The following is a 17,137-nucleotide window of genomic DNA, read 5'->3' as shown; positions in this document are numbered from 1 at the left end:
GGCACCCGGGGGGAGAGGGAGGGGGGAGTGAGAGGGCACCCGGGGGAGGGGGAGGGGGGAGTGAGAGGGCACCCGGGGGAGGGGGAGGGGGGAGTGAGAGGGCACCCGGGGGAGGGGGAGGGGGGAGTGAGAGGGCACCCGGGGGAGGGGGAGGGGGGAGTGAGAGGGCACCCGGGGGAGGGGGAGGGGGGAGTGAGAGGGCACCCGGGGGAGGGGGAGGGGGGAGTGAGAGGGCACCCGGGGGAGGGGGAGAGGGGAGTGAGAGGGCACCCAGGGGAGGGGGAGGGGGGAGTGAGAGGGCACCCGGGGGAGGGGAGGGGGAGTGAGAGGGCACCGGGGGAGGGGGAGGGGGGAGTGAGAGGGCACCCGGGGGAGGGGGAGGGGGGAGTGAGAGGGCACCCGGGGCGGGAGGAGTGAGAGGGCACCCGGGGCGGGAGGAGTGAGAGGGCACCCGGGGCGGGAGGAGTGAGAGGGCACCCGGGGCGGGAGGAGTGAGAGGGCACCCGGGCGGGAGGAGTGAGAGGGCACCCGGGGCGGAGGAGTGAGGGGATATGTAGAAAGCTATGAGGGTAAAAGATCTGAAGACATGAACAGAACCAGAACATAGTGTAAAGCCCAGACAGGGCAGTGGTGGCTCCTCACCAGCGGTGGCATGTGTCCCCAATGCATCTGTCCACTGGTGATCTGCTGCTGAGCCTGAGGCATGGAGCCCACCTGGAAATTCTCCGGACCCCGGCTCCAGAACGCATGATAGCGGGAAGCGCCACAGAGCCGTGCTCCACCTTACCAACCTGGTTAAACTGCTGCTGAAGAAGAGTGGACCTGCAGGAGGAAGAACCAGAACTCATCACTGACAGGTGCCGGAACCAGAAACGCTCCAGCCACACACATCCCTGTACACAGGGGGCAGTATTATAGTAGTTATATTCCTGTACATAGGGGGCAGTATTATAGTAGTTATATTCCTGTACATAGGGGGCAGTATTATAGTAGTTATATTCCTGTACATAGGGGGCAGTATTATAGTAGTTATATTCCTGTACATAGGGGGCAGTATTATAGTAGTTTTATTCCTTTACATAGGGGGCAGTATTATAGTAGTTATATTCCTGTACATAGGGGGCAGTATTATAGTAGTTATATTCCTGTACATAGGGGGCAGTATTATAGTAGTTATATTCCTGTACATAGGGGGCAGTATTATAGTAGTTATATTCTTGTACATAGGGGGCAGTATTATAGTAGTTATATTCCTGTACATAGGGGGCAGTATTATAGTAGTTATATTCTTGTACATAGGGGGCAGTATTATAGTAGTTATATTCTTGTACATAGGGGGCAGTATTATAGTAGTTATATTCCTGTACATAGGGGGCAGTATTATAGTAGTTATATTCTTGTACATAGGGGGCAGTATTATAGTAGTTATATTCTTGTACATAGAGGGCAGTATTATAGTAGTTATATTCCTGTACATAGGGGGCAGTATTATAGTAGTTATATTCCTGTACATAGGGGGCAGTATTATAGTAGTTATATTCCTGTACATAGGGGGCAGTATTATAGTAGTTATATTCTTGTACATGGGAGGCAGTATTATAGTAGTTATATTCCTGTACATAGGGGGCAGTATTATAGTAGTTATATTCCTGTACATAGGGGGCAGTATTATAGTAGTTATATCCCTGTACATAGGGGGCGGTATTATAGTAGTTATATTCCTGTACATAGGGGCAGTGTTATAGTAGTTATATTCCTGTACATAGGGGGCAGTATTATAGTAGTTATATTCTTGTACATAGAGGGCAGTATTATAGTAGTTATATTCTTGTACATGGGAGGCAGTATTATAGTAGTTATATTCCTGTACATAGGGGGCAGTATTATAGTAGTTATATTCCTGTACATAGGGGGCAGTATTATAGTAGTTATATTCCTGTACACAGGGGGCAGTATTATAGTAGTTATATTCCTGTACATAGGGGCAGTGTTATAGTAGTTATATTCCTGTACATAGGGGGCAGTATTATAGTAGTTATATTCTTGTACATAGGGGACAGTATTATAGTAGGTATATTCCTGTACATAGGGGGCAGTATTATAGTAGTTATATCCCTGTACATAGGGGGCAGTATTATAGTAGTTATATTCCTGTACATAGGGGGCAGTATTATAGTAGTTATATTCCTGTACATAGGGGGCAGTATTATAGTAGTTATATCCATGTACATAGGGGGCAGTATTATAGTAGTTATATTCCTGTACATAGGGGGCAGTATTATAGTAGTTATATCCCTGTACATAGGGGGCAGTATTATAGTAGTTATATTCTTGTACATAGGGGGCAGTATTATAGTACTTATATTCCTGTACATAGGGGGCAGTATTATAGTAGTTATATTCCTGTACATAGGGGGCAGTATTATAGTAGTTATATTCCTGTACATAGGGGGCAGTATTATAGTAGTTATATTCCTGTACATAGGGGGCAGTATTATAGTAGTTATATTCCTGTACATAGGGGGCAGTATTATAGTAGTTATATTCCTGTACATAGGGGGCAGTATTATAGTAGTTATATTCCTGTACATAGGGGGCAGTATTATAGTAGTTATATTCCTGTACATAGGGGGCAGTATTATAGTAGTTATATTCCTGTACATAGGGGGCAGTATTATAGTAGTTATATTCTTGTACATAGGGGGCAGTATTATAGTAGTTATATTCTTGTACATAGGGGGCAGTATTATAGTAGTTATATTCTTGTACATAGGGGGCAGTATTATAGTAGTTATATTCCTGTACATAGGGGGCAGTATTATAGTAGTTATATTCCTGTACATAGGGAGCAGTATTATAGTAGTTATATTCCTGTACATAGGGGGCAGTATTATAGTAGTTATATTCTTGTACATAGGGGCAGTATTATAGTAGTTATATTCTTGTACATAGGGGGCAGTATTATAGTAGTTATATTCTTGTACATAGGGGGCAGTATTATAGTAGTTATATTCCTGTACATAGGGGGCAGTATTATAGTAGTTATATTCCTGTACATAGGGGGCGGTATTATAGTAGTTATATTCCTGTACATAGGGGGCAGTATTATAGTAGTTATATCCCTGTACATAGGGGGCGGTATTATAGTAGTTATATTCCTGTACATAGGGGGCAGTATTATAGTAGTTATATCCCTGTACATAGGGGACAGTATTATAGTAGTTATATTCTTGTACATAGGGAGCAGTATTATAGTAGTTATATTCCTGTACATAGGAGGCAGTATTATAGTAGTTATATTCCTGTACATAGGGGGCAGTATTATAGTAGTTATTTTCCTGTACATAGGGGCAGTATTATAGTAGTTATATTCCTGTACATAGGGGGCAGTATTATAGTAGTTATATTCCTGTACATAGGGGGCAGTATTATAGTAGTTATATTCCTGTACATAGGGGGCAGTATTATAGTAGTTATATTCCTGTACATAGGGGGCAGTATTATAGTAGTTATATTCCTGTACATAGGGGGCAGTATTATAGTAGTTATATTCCTGTACATAGGGGGCAGTATTATAGTAGTTATATTCCTGTACATAGGGGGCAGTATTATAGTAGTTATATTCCTGTACATAGGGGGCAGTATTATAGTAGTTATATTCCTGTACATAGGGGGCAGTATTATAGTAGTTATATTCTTGTACATAGGGGGCAGTATTATAGTAGTTATATTCTTGTACATGGGAGGCAGTATTATAGTAGTTATATTCCTGTACATAGGGGGCAGTATTATAGTAGTTATATTCCTGTACATAGGGGGCAGTATTATAGTAGTTATATTCCTGTACATAGGGGGCAGTATTATAGTAGTTATATTCTTGTACATAGGGGCAGTATTATAGTAGTTATATTCCTGTACATAGGGGGCAGTATTATAGTAGTTATATTCCTGTACATAGGGGGCAGTATTATAGTAGTTATATTCTTGTACATAGGGGGCAGTATTACAGTAGTTATATTCCTGTACATAGGGGGCAGTATTATAGTAGTTATATCCCTGTACATAGGGGGCAGTATTATAGTAGTTATATTCCTGTACATAGGGGGCAGTATTATAGTAGTTATATCCCTGTACATAGGGGGCGGTATTATAGTAGTTATATTCTTGTACATAGGGGACAGTATTATAGTAGTTATATTCCTGTACATAGGGAGCAGTATTATAGTAGTTATATTCTTGTACATAGGGGCAGTATTATAGTAGTTATATCCCTGTACATAGGGGGCAGTATTATAGTAGTTATATTCCTGTACATAGGGGGCAGTATTATAGTAGTTATATTCTTGTACATAGGGGGCAGTATTATAGTAGTTATATTCTTGTACATAGGAGGCAGTATTATAGTAGTTATATTCTTGTACATAGGGGGCAGTATTATAGTAGTTATATTCTTGTACATAGGGGGCAGTATTACAGTAGTTATATTCCTGTACATAGGGGGCAGTATTATAGTAGTTATATCCCTGTACATAGGGGGCGGTATTATAGTAGTTATATCCCTGTACATAGGGGGCAGTATTATAGTAGTTATATTCCTGTACATAGGAGGCAGTATTATAGTAGTTATATTCCTGTACATAGGGGCAGTATTATAGCAGTTATATTCATGTACATAGGGGGCAGTATTATAAGAGTTATATTCCTGTACATAGGGGGCAGTATTATAGTAGTTATATTCCTGTACACAGGGGGCAGTATTATAGGAGTTATATTCCTGTACATAGGGGGCAGTATTATAGTAGTTATATTCCTGTACATAGGGGCAGTATTATAGTAGTTATATTCTTGTACATAGGGGGCAGTATTATAGTAGTTATATTCTTGTACACAGGGGGCAGTATTATAGTAGTTATATTCCTGTACATAGGGGGCAGTATTATAGTAGTTATATTCCTGTACATAGGGGGCAGTATTATAGTAGTTATATTCCTGTACATAGGGGGCAGTATTATAGTAGTTATATTCTTGTACATAGGGGGCAGTATTATAGTAGTTATATTCTTGTACATAGGGGGCAGTATTATAGTAGTTATATTCCTGTACATAGGGGACAGTATTATAGTAGTTATATTCCTGTACATAGGGGGCAGTATTATAGTAGTTATATTCCTGTACATAGGGGGCAGTATTATAGTAGTTATATTCTTGTACATAGGAGGCAGTATTATAGTAGTTATTTTCTTGTACATAGGGGGCAGTATTATAGTAGTTATATTCCTGTACATAGGGGGCAGTATTAAAGTAGTTATATTCTTGTACATAGGGGGCAGTATTATAGTAGTTATATTCTTGTACATAGGAGGCAGTATTATAGTAGTTATATTCCTGTACATAGGGGGCAGTATTATAGTAGTTATATTCCTGTACATAGGGGGCAGTATTATAGTAGTTATATCCCTGTACATAGGGGGCAGTATTATAGTAGTTATATCCCTGTACATAGGGGGCAGTATTATAGTAGTTATAGTCTTGTACATAGGGGCAGTATTATAGTAGTTATATTCTTGTACATAGGGGGCAGTATTATAGTAGTTATATTCTTGTACATAGGGGGCAGTATTATAGTAGTTATATTCTTGTACATAGGGGGCAGTATTATAGTAGTTATATTCTTGTACATAGGGGGCAGTATTATAGTAGTTATATTCTTGTACATAGGGGCAGTATTATAGTAGTTATATTCTTGTACATAGGGGGCAGTATTATAGTAGTTATATTCTTGTACATAGGGGGCAGTATTATAGTAGTTATATTCTTGTACATAGGGGGCAGTATTATAGTAGTTATATTCCTGTACATAGGGGGCAGTATTATAGTAGTTATATTCTTGTACATAGGGGGCAGTATTATAGTAGTTATATTCCTGTACATAGGGGGCAGTATTATAGTAGTTACATTCCTGTACATAGGGGGCAGTATTATAGTAGTTATATTCTTGTACATAGGAGGCAGTATTATAGTAGTTATATTCTTGTACATAGGGGGCAGTATTATAGTAGTTATATTCCTGTACATAGGGGGCAGTATTAAAGTAGTTATATTCTTGTACATAGGGGGCAGTATTATAGTAGTTATATTCCTGTACACAGGGGGCAGTATTATAGTAGTTATATTCTTGTACATAGGGGGCAGTATTATAGTACTTATATTCCTGTACATAGGGGGCAGTATTATAGTACTTATATTCCTGTACATAGGGGGCAGTATTATAGTACTTATATTCCTGTACATAGGGGGCAGTATTATAGTACTTATATTCCTGTACATAGAGGGCAGTATTATAGTAGTTATATTCCTGTACATAGAGGGCAGTATTATAGTAGTTATATTCCTGTACATAGGGGGCAGTATTATAGTAGTTATATTCTTGTACATAGGAGGCAGTATTATAGTAGTTATATTCTTGTACATAGGGGGCAGTATTATAGTAGTTATATTCTTGTACATAGGGGGCAGTATTATAGTAGTTATATTCCTGTACATAGGGGGCAGTATTAGAGGAGTCTACTACAATGAGGATTGTGTGTGGGGGAGATACTGGGGTTTGCTTTCTTGTACTATTTGCCCCCTTGGGTGGTATATAAGACGTCGTCTCCTCTGTCGGTCTCTTACTTCTTGGGGGAGACAGAATCCTCCAGCATGGTCGACTCCTCGTCCCCCTCCAAACCGAAGTGATCTTTGCTCTTTTTCTATCAAAAATAAAGAAAAATAAAGATGGGAGCGATGAATAAATGCCCCGGGGTGGGGTACACAGTGGCCCCGGGGCAGCTCCTCACCTTCTTCAGGATGATGTCGATGTATCCAGCGATGAGTTGTGCGATCTGCTCTCCCTCCGTGGTCTGCACTGAGTAGTAGCCGTCCTGGTAGTCCCCAAAGTCCTAGGACAGGCAAGAACAGGAAGGAAATGGATTGGTCCCTCTAGAGGGGTAGGAGGGGAGGGGTCGCCCTGGGGGGGGGCAGGAGGGGAGGGGTCGCCCTGGGGGGGGCAGGAGGGGAGGGGTCGCCCTGGGGGTGTAAGAGGGGAGGGGTCGCCCTGGGGGTGTAAGAGGGGAGGGGTCGCCCTGGGGGTGTAAGAGGGGAGGGGTCCCCCTGGGGGTGTAAGAGGGGAGGGGTCCCCCTGGGGGTGTAAGAGGGGAGTGGTCCCCCTGGGGGTGTAAGAGGGGAGTGGTCCCCCTGGGGGTGTAAGAGGGGAGTGGTCCCCCTGGGGGTGTAAGAGGGGAGTGGTCCCCCTGGGGGTGTAAGAGGGGAGTGGTCCCCCTGGGGGTGTAAGAGGGGAGTGGTCCCCCTGGGGGTGTAAGAGGGGAGTGGTCCCCCTGGGGGTGTAAGAGGGGAGTGGTCCCCCTGGGGGTGTAAGAGGGGAGGGGTCCCCCTGGGGGTGTAAGAGGGGAGGGGGTCGCCCCTAGAGGGGTAGGAGGGGAGGGGGTCGCCCCTAGAGGGGTAGGAGGGGAGGGGGTCGCCCCTAGAGGGGTAGGAGGGGAGGGGGTCGCCCCTAGAGGGGTAGGAGGGGAGGGGTCGCCCCTAGAGGGGTAGGAGGGGAGGCGTCCCCCCTAGAGGGGTAGGAGGGGAGGGGTCGCCCCTAGAGGGGTAGGAGGGGAGGGGTCGCCCCTAGAGGGGTAGGAGGGGAGGGGTCGCCCCTAGAGGGGTAGGAGGGGAGGGGTCGCCCCTAGAGGGGTAGGAGGGGAGGGGTCGCCCCTAGAGGGGTAGGAGGGGAGGGGGTCGCCCCTAGAGGGGTAGGAGGGGAGGGGGTCGCCCCTAGAGGGGTAGGAGGGGAGGGGGTCGCCCCTAGAGGGGTAGGAGGGGAGGGGTCCCCCCTAGAGGGGTAAGAGGGGAGGGGTGCCCATGGAGGGGTAAGAGGGGAGGGGTCCCCCTGGGGGTGTAAGAAGGGAGGGGTCCCCCTAGGGGGTAGGAGGGGAGGGATCCCCCCTAGAGGGGTAGGAGGGGAGAGGTCGCCCTGGGGGTGTAAGAGAGGAGGGGTCCCCCTGGGGGTATAAGAGGGGAGGGGTCCCCCTGGGGGGTAGGAGGGGAGGGGTCCCCCCTAGAGGGGTAAGAGGGGAGGGGTCGTCCCGGGGGGGGGGGGGCAGGAGGGGAGGGGCCGCCCCGGGGGGGGGGGCAGGAGGGGAGGGGTCGCCCCGGGGGGGGGCAGGAGGGGAGGGGCCGCCCGGGGGGCAGCTATAGCAGCAGGCACTGACCAGGGTGAAGCTCTTGGGGGACGCGGCCCAGCGCTTGATGTTGGTCAGGTTCCACTCCTGGATCACCTCCTTGGTCTTCTCATCCACCCGCATGACACATTCCTTGGTGATGCCCAGAAGACGAGGAACCAACTTATTCTTACCCTTCATTTTCTCCTACAAAATACAGAATGATAAGAGACAAAAACAAGAAGAGGGTTCATGTCCTGATACACTGTGCGGGGTCCGGTCATACATGGGGGTGATGATGAGAAGAGGATGCATGTCCTGATACACTGTGCAGGGTCTGGTCATACATGTGGGTGATGAGAAGAGGATGCATGTCCTGATACACTGTGCAGGGTCTGGTCATACATGTGGGTGATGAGAAGAGGGTGCATGTCCTGATACACTGTGCAGGGTCCGGTCATACATGTGGGTGATGATGAGAAGAGGATGCATGTCCTGATACACTGTACAGGGTCTGGTCATACATGTGGGTGATAAGAAGAGGGTGCATGTCCTGATACACTGTGCATGGTCCGGTCATACATGTGGGTGATGATGAGAAGAGGGTTCATGTCCTGATACACTGTGCAGGGTCCGGTCATACATGTGGGTGATGATGAGAAGAGGATGCATGTCCTGATACACTGTACAGGGTCTGGTCATACATGTGGGTGATAAGAAGAGGGTGCATGTCCTGATACACTGTGCATGGTCCGGTCATACATGTGGGTGATGATGAGAAGAGGGTGCATGTCCTGATACACTGTGCGGGATCTGGTCATACATGGGGGTGATGATGAGAAGAGGATGCATGTCCTGATACACTGTACAGGGTCTGGTCATACATGTGGGTGATAAGAAGAGGGTGCATGTCCTGATACACTGTGCAGGGTCTGGTCATACATGTGGGTGATGAGAAGAGGGTGCATGTCCTGATACACTGTGCAGGGTCTGGTCATACATGTGGGTGATGATGAGAAGAGGGTGCATGTCCTGATACACTGTACAGGGTCTGGTCATACATGTGGGTGATGAGAAGAGGGTGCATGTCCTGATACACTGTGCAGGGTCTGGTCATACATGTGGGTGATGAGAAGAGGATGCATGTCCTGATACACTGTGCGGGGTCTGGTCATACATGTGGGTGATGATGAGAAGAGGGTGCATGTCCTGATACACTGTACAGGGTCTGGTCATACATGTGGGTGATGAGAAGAGGGTGCATGTCCTGATACACTGTGCAGGGTCTGGTCATACATGTGGGTGATGATGAGAAGAGGATGCATGTCCTGATACACTGCGCGGGGTCCGGTCATACATGTGGGTGATGATGAGAAGAGGATGCATGTCCTGATACACTGTGCAGGGTCCGGTCATACATGTGGGTGATGATGAGAAGAGGGTGCATGTCCTGATACACTGTGCAGGGTCCGGTCATACATGTGGGTGATGGGAAGAGGGTGCATGTCCTGATACACTGTGCAGGGTCCGGTCACACATGTGGGTGATGATGAGAAGAGGGTGCATGTCCTGATACACTGTGCAGGGTCCGGTCATACATGTGGGTGATGGGAAGAGGGTGCATGTCCTGATACACTGTGCAGGGTCTGGTCATACATGTGGGTGATGATGAGAAGAGGATGCATGTCCTGATACACTGTGCGGGGTCCGGTCATACATGTGGGTGATGATGAGAAGAGGATGCATGTCCTGATACACTGTGCAGGGTCCGGTCATACATGTGGGTGATGAGAAGAGGATGCATGTCCTGATACACTGTGCAGGGTCCGGTCATACATGTGGGTGATGAGAAGAGGGTGCATGTCCTGATACACTGTGCAGGGTCTGGTCATACATGTGGGTGATGAGAAGAGGATGCATGTCCTGATACACCGTGGAGGGTCTGGTCATACATGTGGGTGATGAGAAGAGGATGCATGTCCTGATACACTGTGCAGGGTCTGGTCATACATGTGGGTGATGAGAAGAGGATGCATGTCCTGATACACTGTGCAGGGTCCGGTCATACATGTGGGTGATGATGAGAAGAGGGTGCATGTCCTGATACACTGTGCAGGGTCCGGTCATACATGTGGGTGATGGGAAGAGGGTGCATGTCCTGATACACTGTGCAGGGTCCGGTCATACATGTGGGTGATGATGAGAAGAGGGTGCATGTCCTGATACACTGTGCAGGGTCCGGTCATACATGTGGGTGATGAGAAGAGGGTGCATGTCCTGATACACTGTGCAGGGTCCGGTCATACATGTGGGTGATGAGAAGAGGGTGCATGTCCTGATACACTGTGCAGGGTCTGGTCATACATGTGGGTGATGAGAAGAGGATGCATGTCCTGATACACCGTGGAGGGTCTGGTCATACATGTGGGTGATGAGAAGAGGATGCATGTCCTGATACACTGTGCAGGGTCTGGTCATACATGTGGGTGATGAGAAGAGGGTGCATGTCCTGATACACTGTGCAGGGTCCGGTCATACATGTGGGTGATGATGAGAAGTGGATGCATGTCCTGATACACTGTGCAGGGTCCGGTCATACATGTGGGTGATGATGAGAAGAGGGTGCATGTCCCGGTCATACTTGGGGGTGATGATGAGAAGAGGGTGCATGTCCCGGTCATACATGGGGGTGATGATGAGAAGAGGGTGCATGTCCTGGTCATACTTGGGGGTGATGATGAGAAGAGGGTGCATGTCCCGGTCATACATGGGGGTGATGATGAGAAGAGGGTGCATGTCCCGGTCATACTTGGGGGTGATGATGAGAAGAGGGTACATGTCCCGGTCATACATGTGGGTGATGATGAGAAGAGGGTGCATGTCCCGGTCATACATGTGGGTGATGATGAGAAGAGGGTGCATGTCCCGGTCATACTTGGGGGTGATGATGAGAAGAGGGTGCATGTCCCGGTCATACATGGGGGTGATGATGAGAAGAGGGTGCATGTCCCGGTCATACATGGGGGTGATGATGAGAAGAGGGTGCATGTCCCGGTCATACTTGGGGGTGATGATGAGAAGAGGGTGCATGTCCCGGTCATACATGGGGGTGATGATGAGAAGAGGGTGCATGTCCCGGTCATACATGGGGGTGATGATGAGAAGAGGGTGCATGTCCCGGTCATACTTGGGGGTGATGATGAGAAGAGGGTGCATGTCCCAGTCATACTTGGGGGTGATGATGAGAAGAGGGTGCATGTCCCAGTCATACATGGGGGTGATGATGAGAAGAGGGTGCATGTCCCGGTCATACATGGGGGTAATGATGAGAAGAGGGTGCATGTCCCGGTCATACATGGGGGGTCATCACTCACCTTCACCAGGAAGAAGGAGACTCCGTACGTCTTCAGAGAACGCGCCAACTTCACGTATCGCGCCTTCGCTTCTATCTCACTCATGTTACCGCACTGCTTGTGCGACTGCGGAGACAGGAGGGTGAGAACACGCCACATACACGTCTCACGTACATGTCCCACGCACACGTCCCCACGTACACGCCCCACGCCAAGCACACGTCCCCACGTACACGCCCCACGCCAAGCACACGTCCCCACGCACACGTCCCCAAGCCACGTCCCCACGCCAAGCACATGTCCCCACGCACAGCACATGTCCCCACGCACAGCACACGTCCCCACGCACAGCACACGTCCCCACGCACACGTCCCCACGCACACGTCCCCACGCACACGACCCCACGCACACGACCCCACGCACACGACCCCACGCACACGACCCCACGCACACGACCCCACGCCAAGCACACGTCCCCACGCACACGTCCCCAAGCCACGTCCCCACGCCAAGCACATGTCCCCACGCACAGCACACGTCCCCACGCACAGCACACGTCCCCACGCACACGTCCCCACGCACACGTCCCCACGCACACGACCCCACGCACACGACCCCACGCACACGACCCCACGCACACGACCCCACGCCAAGCACACGTCCCCACGCACAGCACACGTCCCCACGCACAGCACACGTCCCCACGCACAGCACACGTCCCCACGCACAGCACACGTCCCCACGCACAGCACACGTCCCCACGCACAGCACACGACCCCACGCACAGCACACGTCCCCACGCACAGCACACGTCCCCACGCCCCGCACACACGCCCCACACTATATACACATAACCCACCATAAAGATCTTCCGTTCCCCCTTCTGCTTGATATATTCCTTAGGCAAAAAATCTTTTAATCTGAAATAAGAAACAAATGAGTTACACAAAATGTGTACACCAGAATCATAACCCATTCCGTCACCAACCCCTCCGCCGCCGTCGTCGCCCCCACCTCCACCTCCGTCGTCGCCCCCACCTCCACCTCCGTCGTCGCCCCCACCTCCACCTCCGTCGTCGCCCCCACCTCCACCTCCGTCGTCGCCCCCACCTCCACCTCCGTCGTCGCCCCCACCTCCACCTCCGTCGTCGCCCCCACCTCCACCTCCGTCGTCGTCCCCACCTCCGTCGTCGTCCCCACCTCCACCTCTGTCGTCGTCCCCACCTCCACCTCTGTCGTCGTCCCCACCTCCACCTCCGTCGTCGTCCCCACCTCCACCTCTGTCGTCGTCCCCACCTCCACCTCCGTCGTCGTCCCCACCTCCACCTCCGTCGTCGTCCCCACCTCCACCTCTGTCGTCGTCCCCACCTCCACCTCCGTCGTCGCCCCCACCTCCACCTCCGTCGTCGTCCCCACCTCCGTCGTCGTCCCCACCTCCACCTCTGTCGTCGCCCCCACCTCCACCTCCGTCGTCGTCCCCACCTCCGTCGTCGTCCCCACCTCCACCTCTGTCGTCGTCCCCACCTCCACCTCTGTCGTCGTCCCCACCTCCACCTCCGTCGTCGCCCCCACCTCCACCTCCGTCGTCGTCCCCACCTCCGTCGTCGTCCCCACCTCCACCTCTGTCGTCGTCCCCACCTCCACCTCCGTCGTCGTCCCCACCTCCACCTCTGTCGTCGTCCCCACCTCCACCTCCGTCGTCGCCCCCACCTCCACCTCCGTCGTCGTCCCCACCTCCACCTCTGTCGTCGTCCCCACCTCCACCTCCGTCGTCGTCCCCACCTCCACCTCCGTCGTCGTCCCCACCTTCATGATGCTGTGGTCCACCACCATCTCATTACTTACTCTAAGAACCCAGGTTTGTGTTTGATCTCATTGTGCGGTCCAAACTGCACTTGGCACTGGTAACCAGCAAACTCACAGGCCTTATCGAAGGAGACCGGGTGCGAGCCATTAAGAATGTCATCCCGAGCCTAGGAGAGATGAGCAGAGGCATCTCAGAGCAGCAGGAGCAAAGCAAAAACAATGGAGGAGCCAGGGAATGGACCTACCTGCACATAGAGGAGGTTAAGCTGTACAGGGTCACGGGAGTCCACATTCTGGTCAGAGTAGAAGAACTTGCGCCTAAGGAGAAGCGTTTCGTTTTCATCCACTCCTTGCTCCCGCAGCGTTCGCCCAGGATCCAGCCAGTTCACTGCAAGACCAAACACCAGGCTGACGACCTGAAGGAACCCCAGGCACCACAAAAACATCCCAAAAATAGCAACACTAAGAGGGTGAAAGTCATTGGAAAGGGTGTCCAACCAAAGGTCATCAGCAGACCACATCGCTCAAGTCTCTTCTACCAGAGCACCAATGGGCAATAGCAGGTTCTGCTGCTAGACTCCTCAACCCTACAGGTCACAGCAGGTTCTCCTACCAGACTCCTCAACCCTACAGGTCACAGCAGGTTCTCCTACTAGACTCCTCAACCCTACAGATCACAGCAGGTTCTCCTACTAGACTCCTCAACCCTACAGGTCACAGCAGGTTCTCCTACTAGACTCCTCAACCCTACAGGTCACAGCAGGTTCTCCTACCAGACTCCTCAACCCTACAGGTCACAGCAGGTTCTCCTACTAGACTCCTCAACCCTACAGATCACAGCAGGTTCTCCTACTAGACTCCTCAACCCTACAGGTCACAGCAGGTTCTCCTACCAGACTCCTCAACCCTACAGGTCACAACAGGTTCTCCTACCAGACTACTCAACCCGACAGGTCACAGCAGGTTCTCCTACTAGACTCCTCAACCCTACAGGTCACAGCAGGTTCTCCTACTAGACTCCTCAACCCTACAGGTCACAGCAGGTTCTCCTACTAGACTCCTAAACCCTACAGGTCACAGCAGGTTCTCCTACCAGACTCCTCAACCCCACAGGTCACAGCAGGTTCTCCTACCAGACTCCTCAACCCTACAGGTCACAGCAGGTTCTCCTACCAGACTACTCAACCCTACAGGTCACAGCAGGTTCTCCTACTAGACTCCTCAACCCTACAGGTCACAGCAGGTTCTCCTACCAGACTACTCAACCCTACAGGTCACAGCAGGTTCTCCTACTAGACTCCTCAACCCTACAGGTCACAGCAGGTTCTCCTAGCAGACTCCTCAACCCTACAGGTCACAGCAGGTTCTCCTACTAGACTCCTCAACCCTACAGGTCACAGCAGGTTCTCCTTCTAGACTCCTCAACCCTACAGATCACAGCAGGTTCTCCTACTAAACTCCTTAACCCTACAGGTCACAGCAGGTTCTCCAACCAGACTCCTCAACCCTACAGGTCACAACAGGTTCTCCTACCAGACTCCTCAACCCTACAGGTCACAGCAGGTTCTCCTACCAGACTCCTCAACCCTACAGGTCACAGCAGGTTCTCCTTCTAGACTCCTCAACCCTACAGGTCACAGCAGGTTCTCCTACCAGACTCCTCAACCCTACAGGTCACAGCAGGTTCTCCTACCAGACTCCTCAACCCTACAGGTCACAGCAGGTTCTCCTACCAGACTCCTCAACCCTACAGGTCACAGCAGGTTCTCCTACCAGACTCCTCAACACTACAGGTCACAGCAGGTTCTCCTACCAGACTCCTCAACCCTACAGGTCACAGCAGGTTCTCCTACTAGACTCCTAAACCCTACAGGTCACAGCAGGTTCTTCTACCAGACTCCTCAACCCTACAGGTCACAGCAGGTTCTCCTACTAAACTCCTTAACCCTACAGGTCACAGCAGGTTCTCCTACCAGACTCCTCAACCCTACAGGTCACAGCAGGTTCTGCTGCTAGACTCCTCAACCCTACAGGTCACAGCAGGTTCTCCTACTAGACTCCTCAACCCTACAGGTCACAGCAGGTTCTCCTTCTAGACTCCTCAACCCTACAGATCACAGCAGGTTCTCCTACTAAACTCCTTAACCCTACAGGTCACAGCAGGTTCTCCTACCAGACTCCTCAACCCTACAGGTCACAACAGGTTCTCCTACCAGACTCCTCAACCCTACAGGTCACAGCAGGTTCTCCTACCAGACTCCTCAACCCTACAGGTCACAGCAGGTTCTCCTACCAGACTCCTCAACCCTACAGGTCACAGCAGGTTCTCCTACCAGACTCCTCAACCCTACAGGTCACAGCAGGTTCTCCTTCTAGACTCCTCAACCCTACAGGTCACAGCAGGTTCTCCTACCAGACTCCTCAACCCTACAGGTCACAGCAGGTTCTCCTACCAGACTCCTCAACCCTACAGGTCACAGCAGGTTCTCCTACCAGACTCCTCAACACTACAGGTCACAGCAGGTTCTCCTACCAGACTCCTCAACCCTACAGGTCACAGCAGGTTCTCCTACTAGACTCCTAAACCCTACAGGTCACAGCAGGTTCTCCTACCAGACTCCTCAACCCTACAGATCACAGCAGGTTCTCCTACTAAACTCCTTAACCCTACAGGTCACAGCAGGTTCTCCTACCAGACTCCTTAACCCTACAGATCACAGCAGGTTCTCCTACTAAACTCCTTAACCCTACAGATCACAGCAGGTTCTCCTACTAAACTCCTTAACCCTACAGGTCACAACAGGTTCTCCTACCAGACTCCTCAACACTACAGGTCACAGCAGGTTCTCCTACCAGACTCCTCAACCCCACAGGTCACAGCAGGTTCTCCTACCAGACTCCTCAACCCTACAGGTCACAGCAGGTTCTCCTTCTAGACTCCTCAACCCTACAGGTCACAGCAGGTTCTCCTACTAGACTCCTCAACCCTACAGGTCACAGCAGGTTCTCCTACCAGACTCCTCAACCCTACAGGTCACAGCAGGTTCTCCTACTAGACTCCTCAACCCTACAGATCACAGCAGGTTCTCCTACTAGACTCCTCAACCCTACAGGTCACAGCAGGTTCTCCTACCAGACTCCTCAACCCTACAGATCACAGCAGGTTCTCCTACCAGACTCCTCAACACTACAGGTCACAGCAGGTTCTCCTACCAGACTCCTCAACCCTACAGGTCACAGCAGGTTCTCCTACTAGACTCCTCAACACTACAGGTCACAGCAGGTTCTCCTACCAGACTCCTCAACCCTACAGGTCACAGCAGGTTCTCCTACCAGACTCCTCAACCCTACAGGTCACAGCAGGTTCTCCTACCAGACTCCTCAACACTACAGGTCACAGCAGGTTCTCCTACCAGACTCCTCAACACTACAGGTCACAGCAGGTTCTCCTACCAGACTCCTCAACCCTACAGGTCACAGCAGGTTCTCCTACTAGACTCCTCAACACTACAGGTCACAGCAGGTTCTCCTACCAGACTCCTCAACCCTACAGGTCACAGCAGGTTCTCCTACCAGACTCCTCAACCCCACAGGTCACAGAAGGTTCTCCTACCAGACTCCTCAACCCTACAGGTCACAACAGGTTCTCCTACTAGACTCCTCAACCCTACAGGTCACAGCAGGTTCTCCTACCAGACTCCTCAACCCCACAGGTCACAGCAGGTTCTCCTACTAGACTCCTCTACCCTACAGGTCACAGCAGGTTCTCCTACCAGACT

At 50.5% G+C, this 17,137-nt stretch overlaps 1 protein-coding gene across 1 annotated transcript in view; it reads right to left on the bottom strand.

Moving 5' to 3' along the window:
- The window catches only part of LOC140111606 (talin-1-like), a 28,086-nt gene extending 14,207 nt beyond the window's left edge, over window positions 1–13,879 (bottom strand). Inside the window, 9 exon segments of the mRNA XM_072132398.1 lie at window positions 643–734; window positions 737–822; window positions 6,673–6,749; window positions 6,837–6,938; window positions 8,250–8,405; window positions 11,573–11,677; window positions 12,412–12,472; window positions 13,398–13,525; window positions 13,604–13,879. Coding sequence (XP_071988499.1) covers window positions 643–734; window positions 737–822; window positions 6,673–6,749; window positions 6,837–6,938; window positions 8,250–8,405; window positions 11,573–11,677; window positions 12,412–12,472; window positions 13,398–13,525; window positions 13,604–13,879 — 1,083 coding nt within the window.
- Between the last annotated feature and the right edge of the window lie 3,258 nt (window positions 13,880–17,137).

Source organism: Engystomops pustulosus, unplaced genomic scaffold (assembly GCF_040894005.1).
Source record: "Engystomops pustulosus unplaced genomic scaffold, aEngPut4.maternal MAT_SCAFFOLD_515, whole genome shotgun sequence".
Classification (NCBI taxonomy): domain Eukaryota; kingdom Metazoa; phylum Chordata; class Amphibia; order Anura; family Leptodactylidae; genus Engystomops; species Engystomops pustulosus.
Note: the sequence above shows the minus strand (reverse complement) of the source record. Positions and strands in the feature narration are given on the sequence as shown.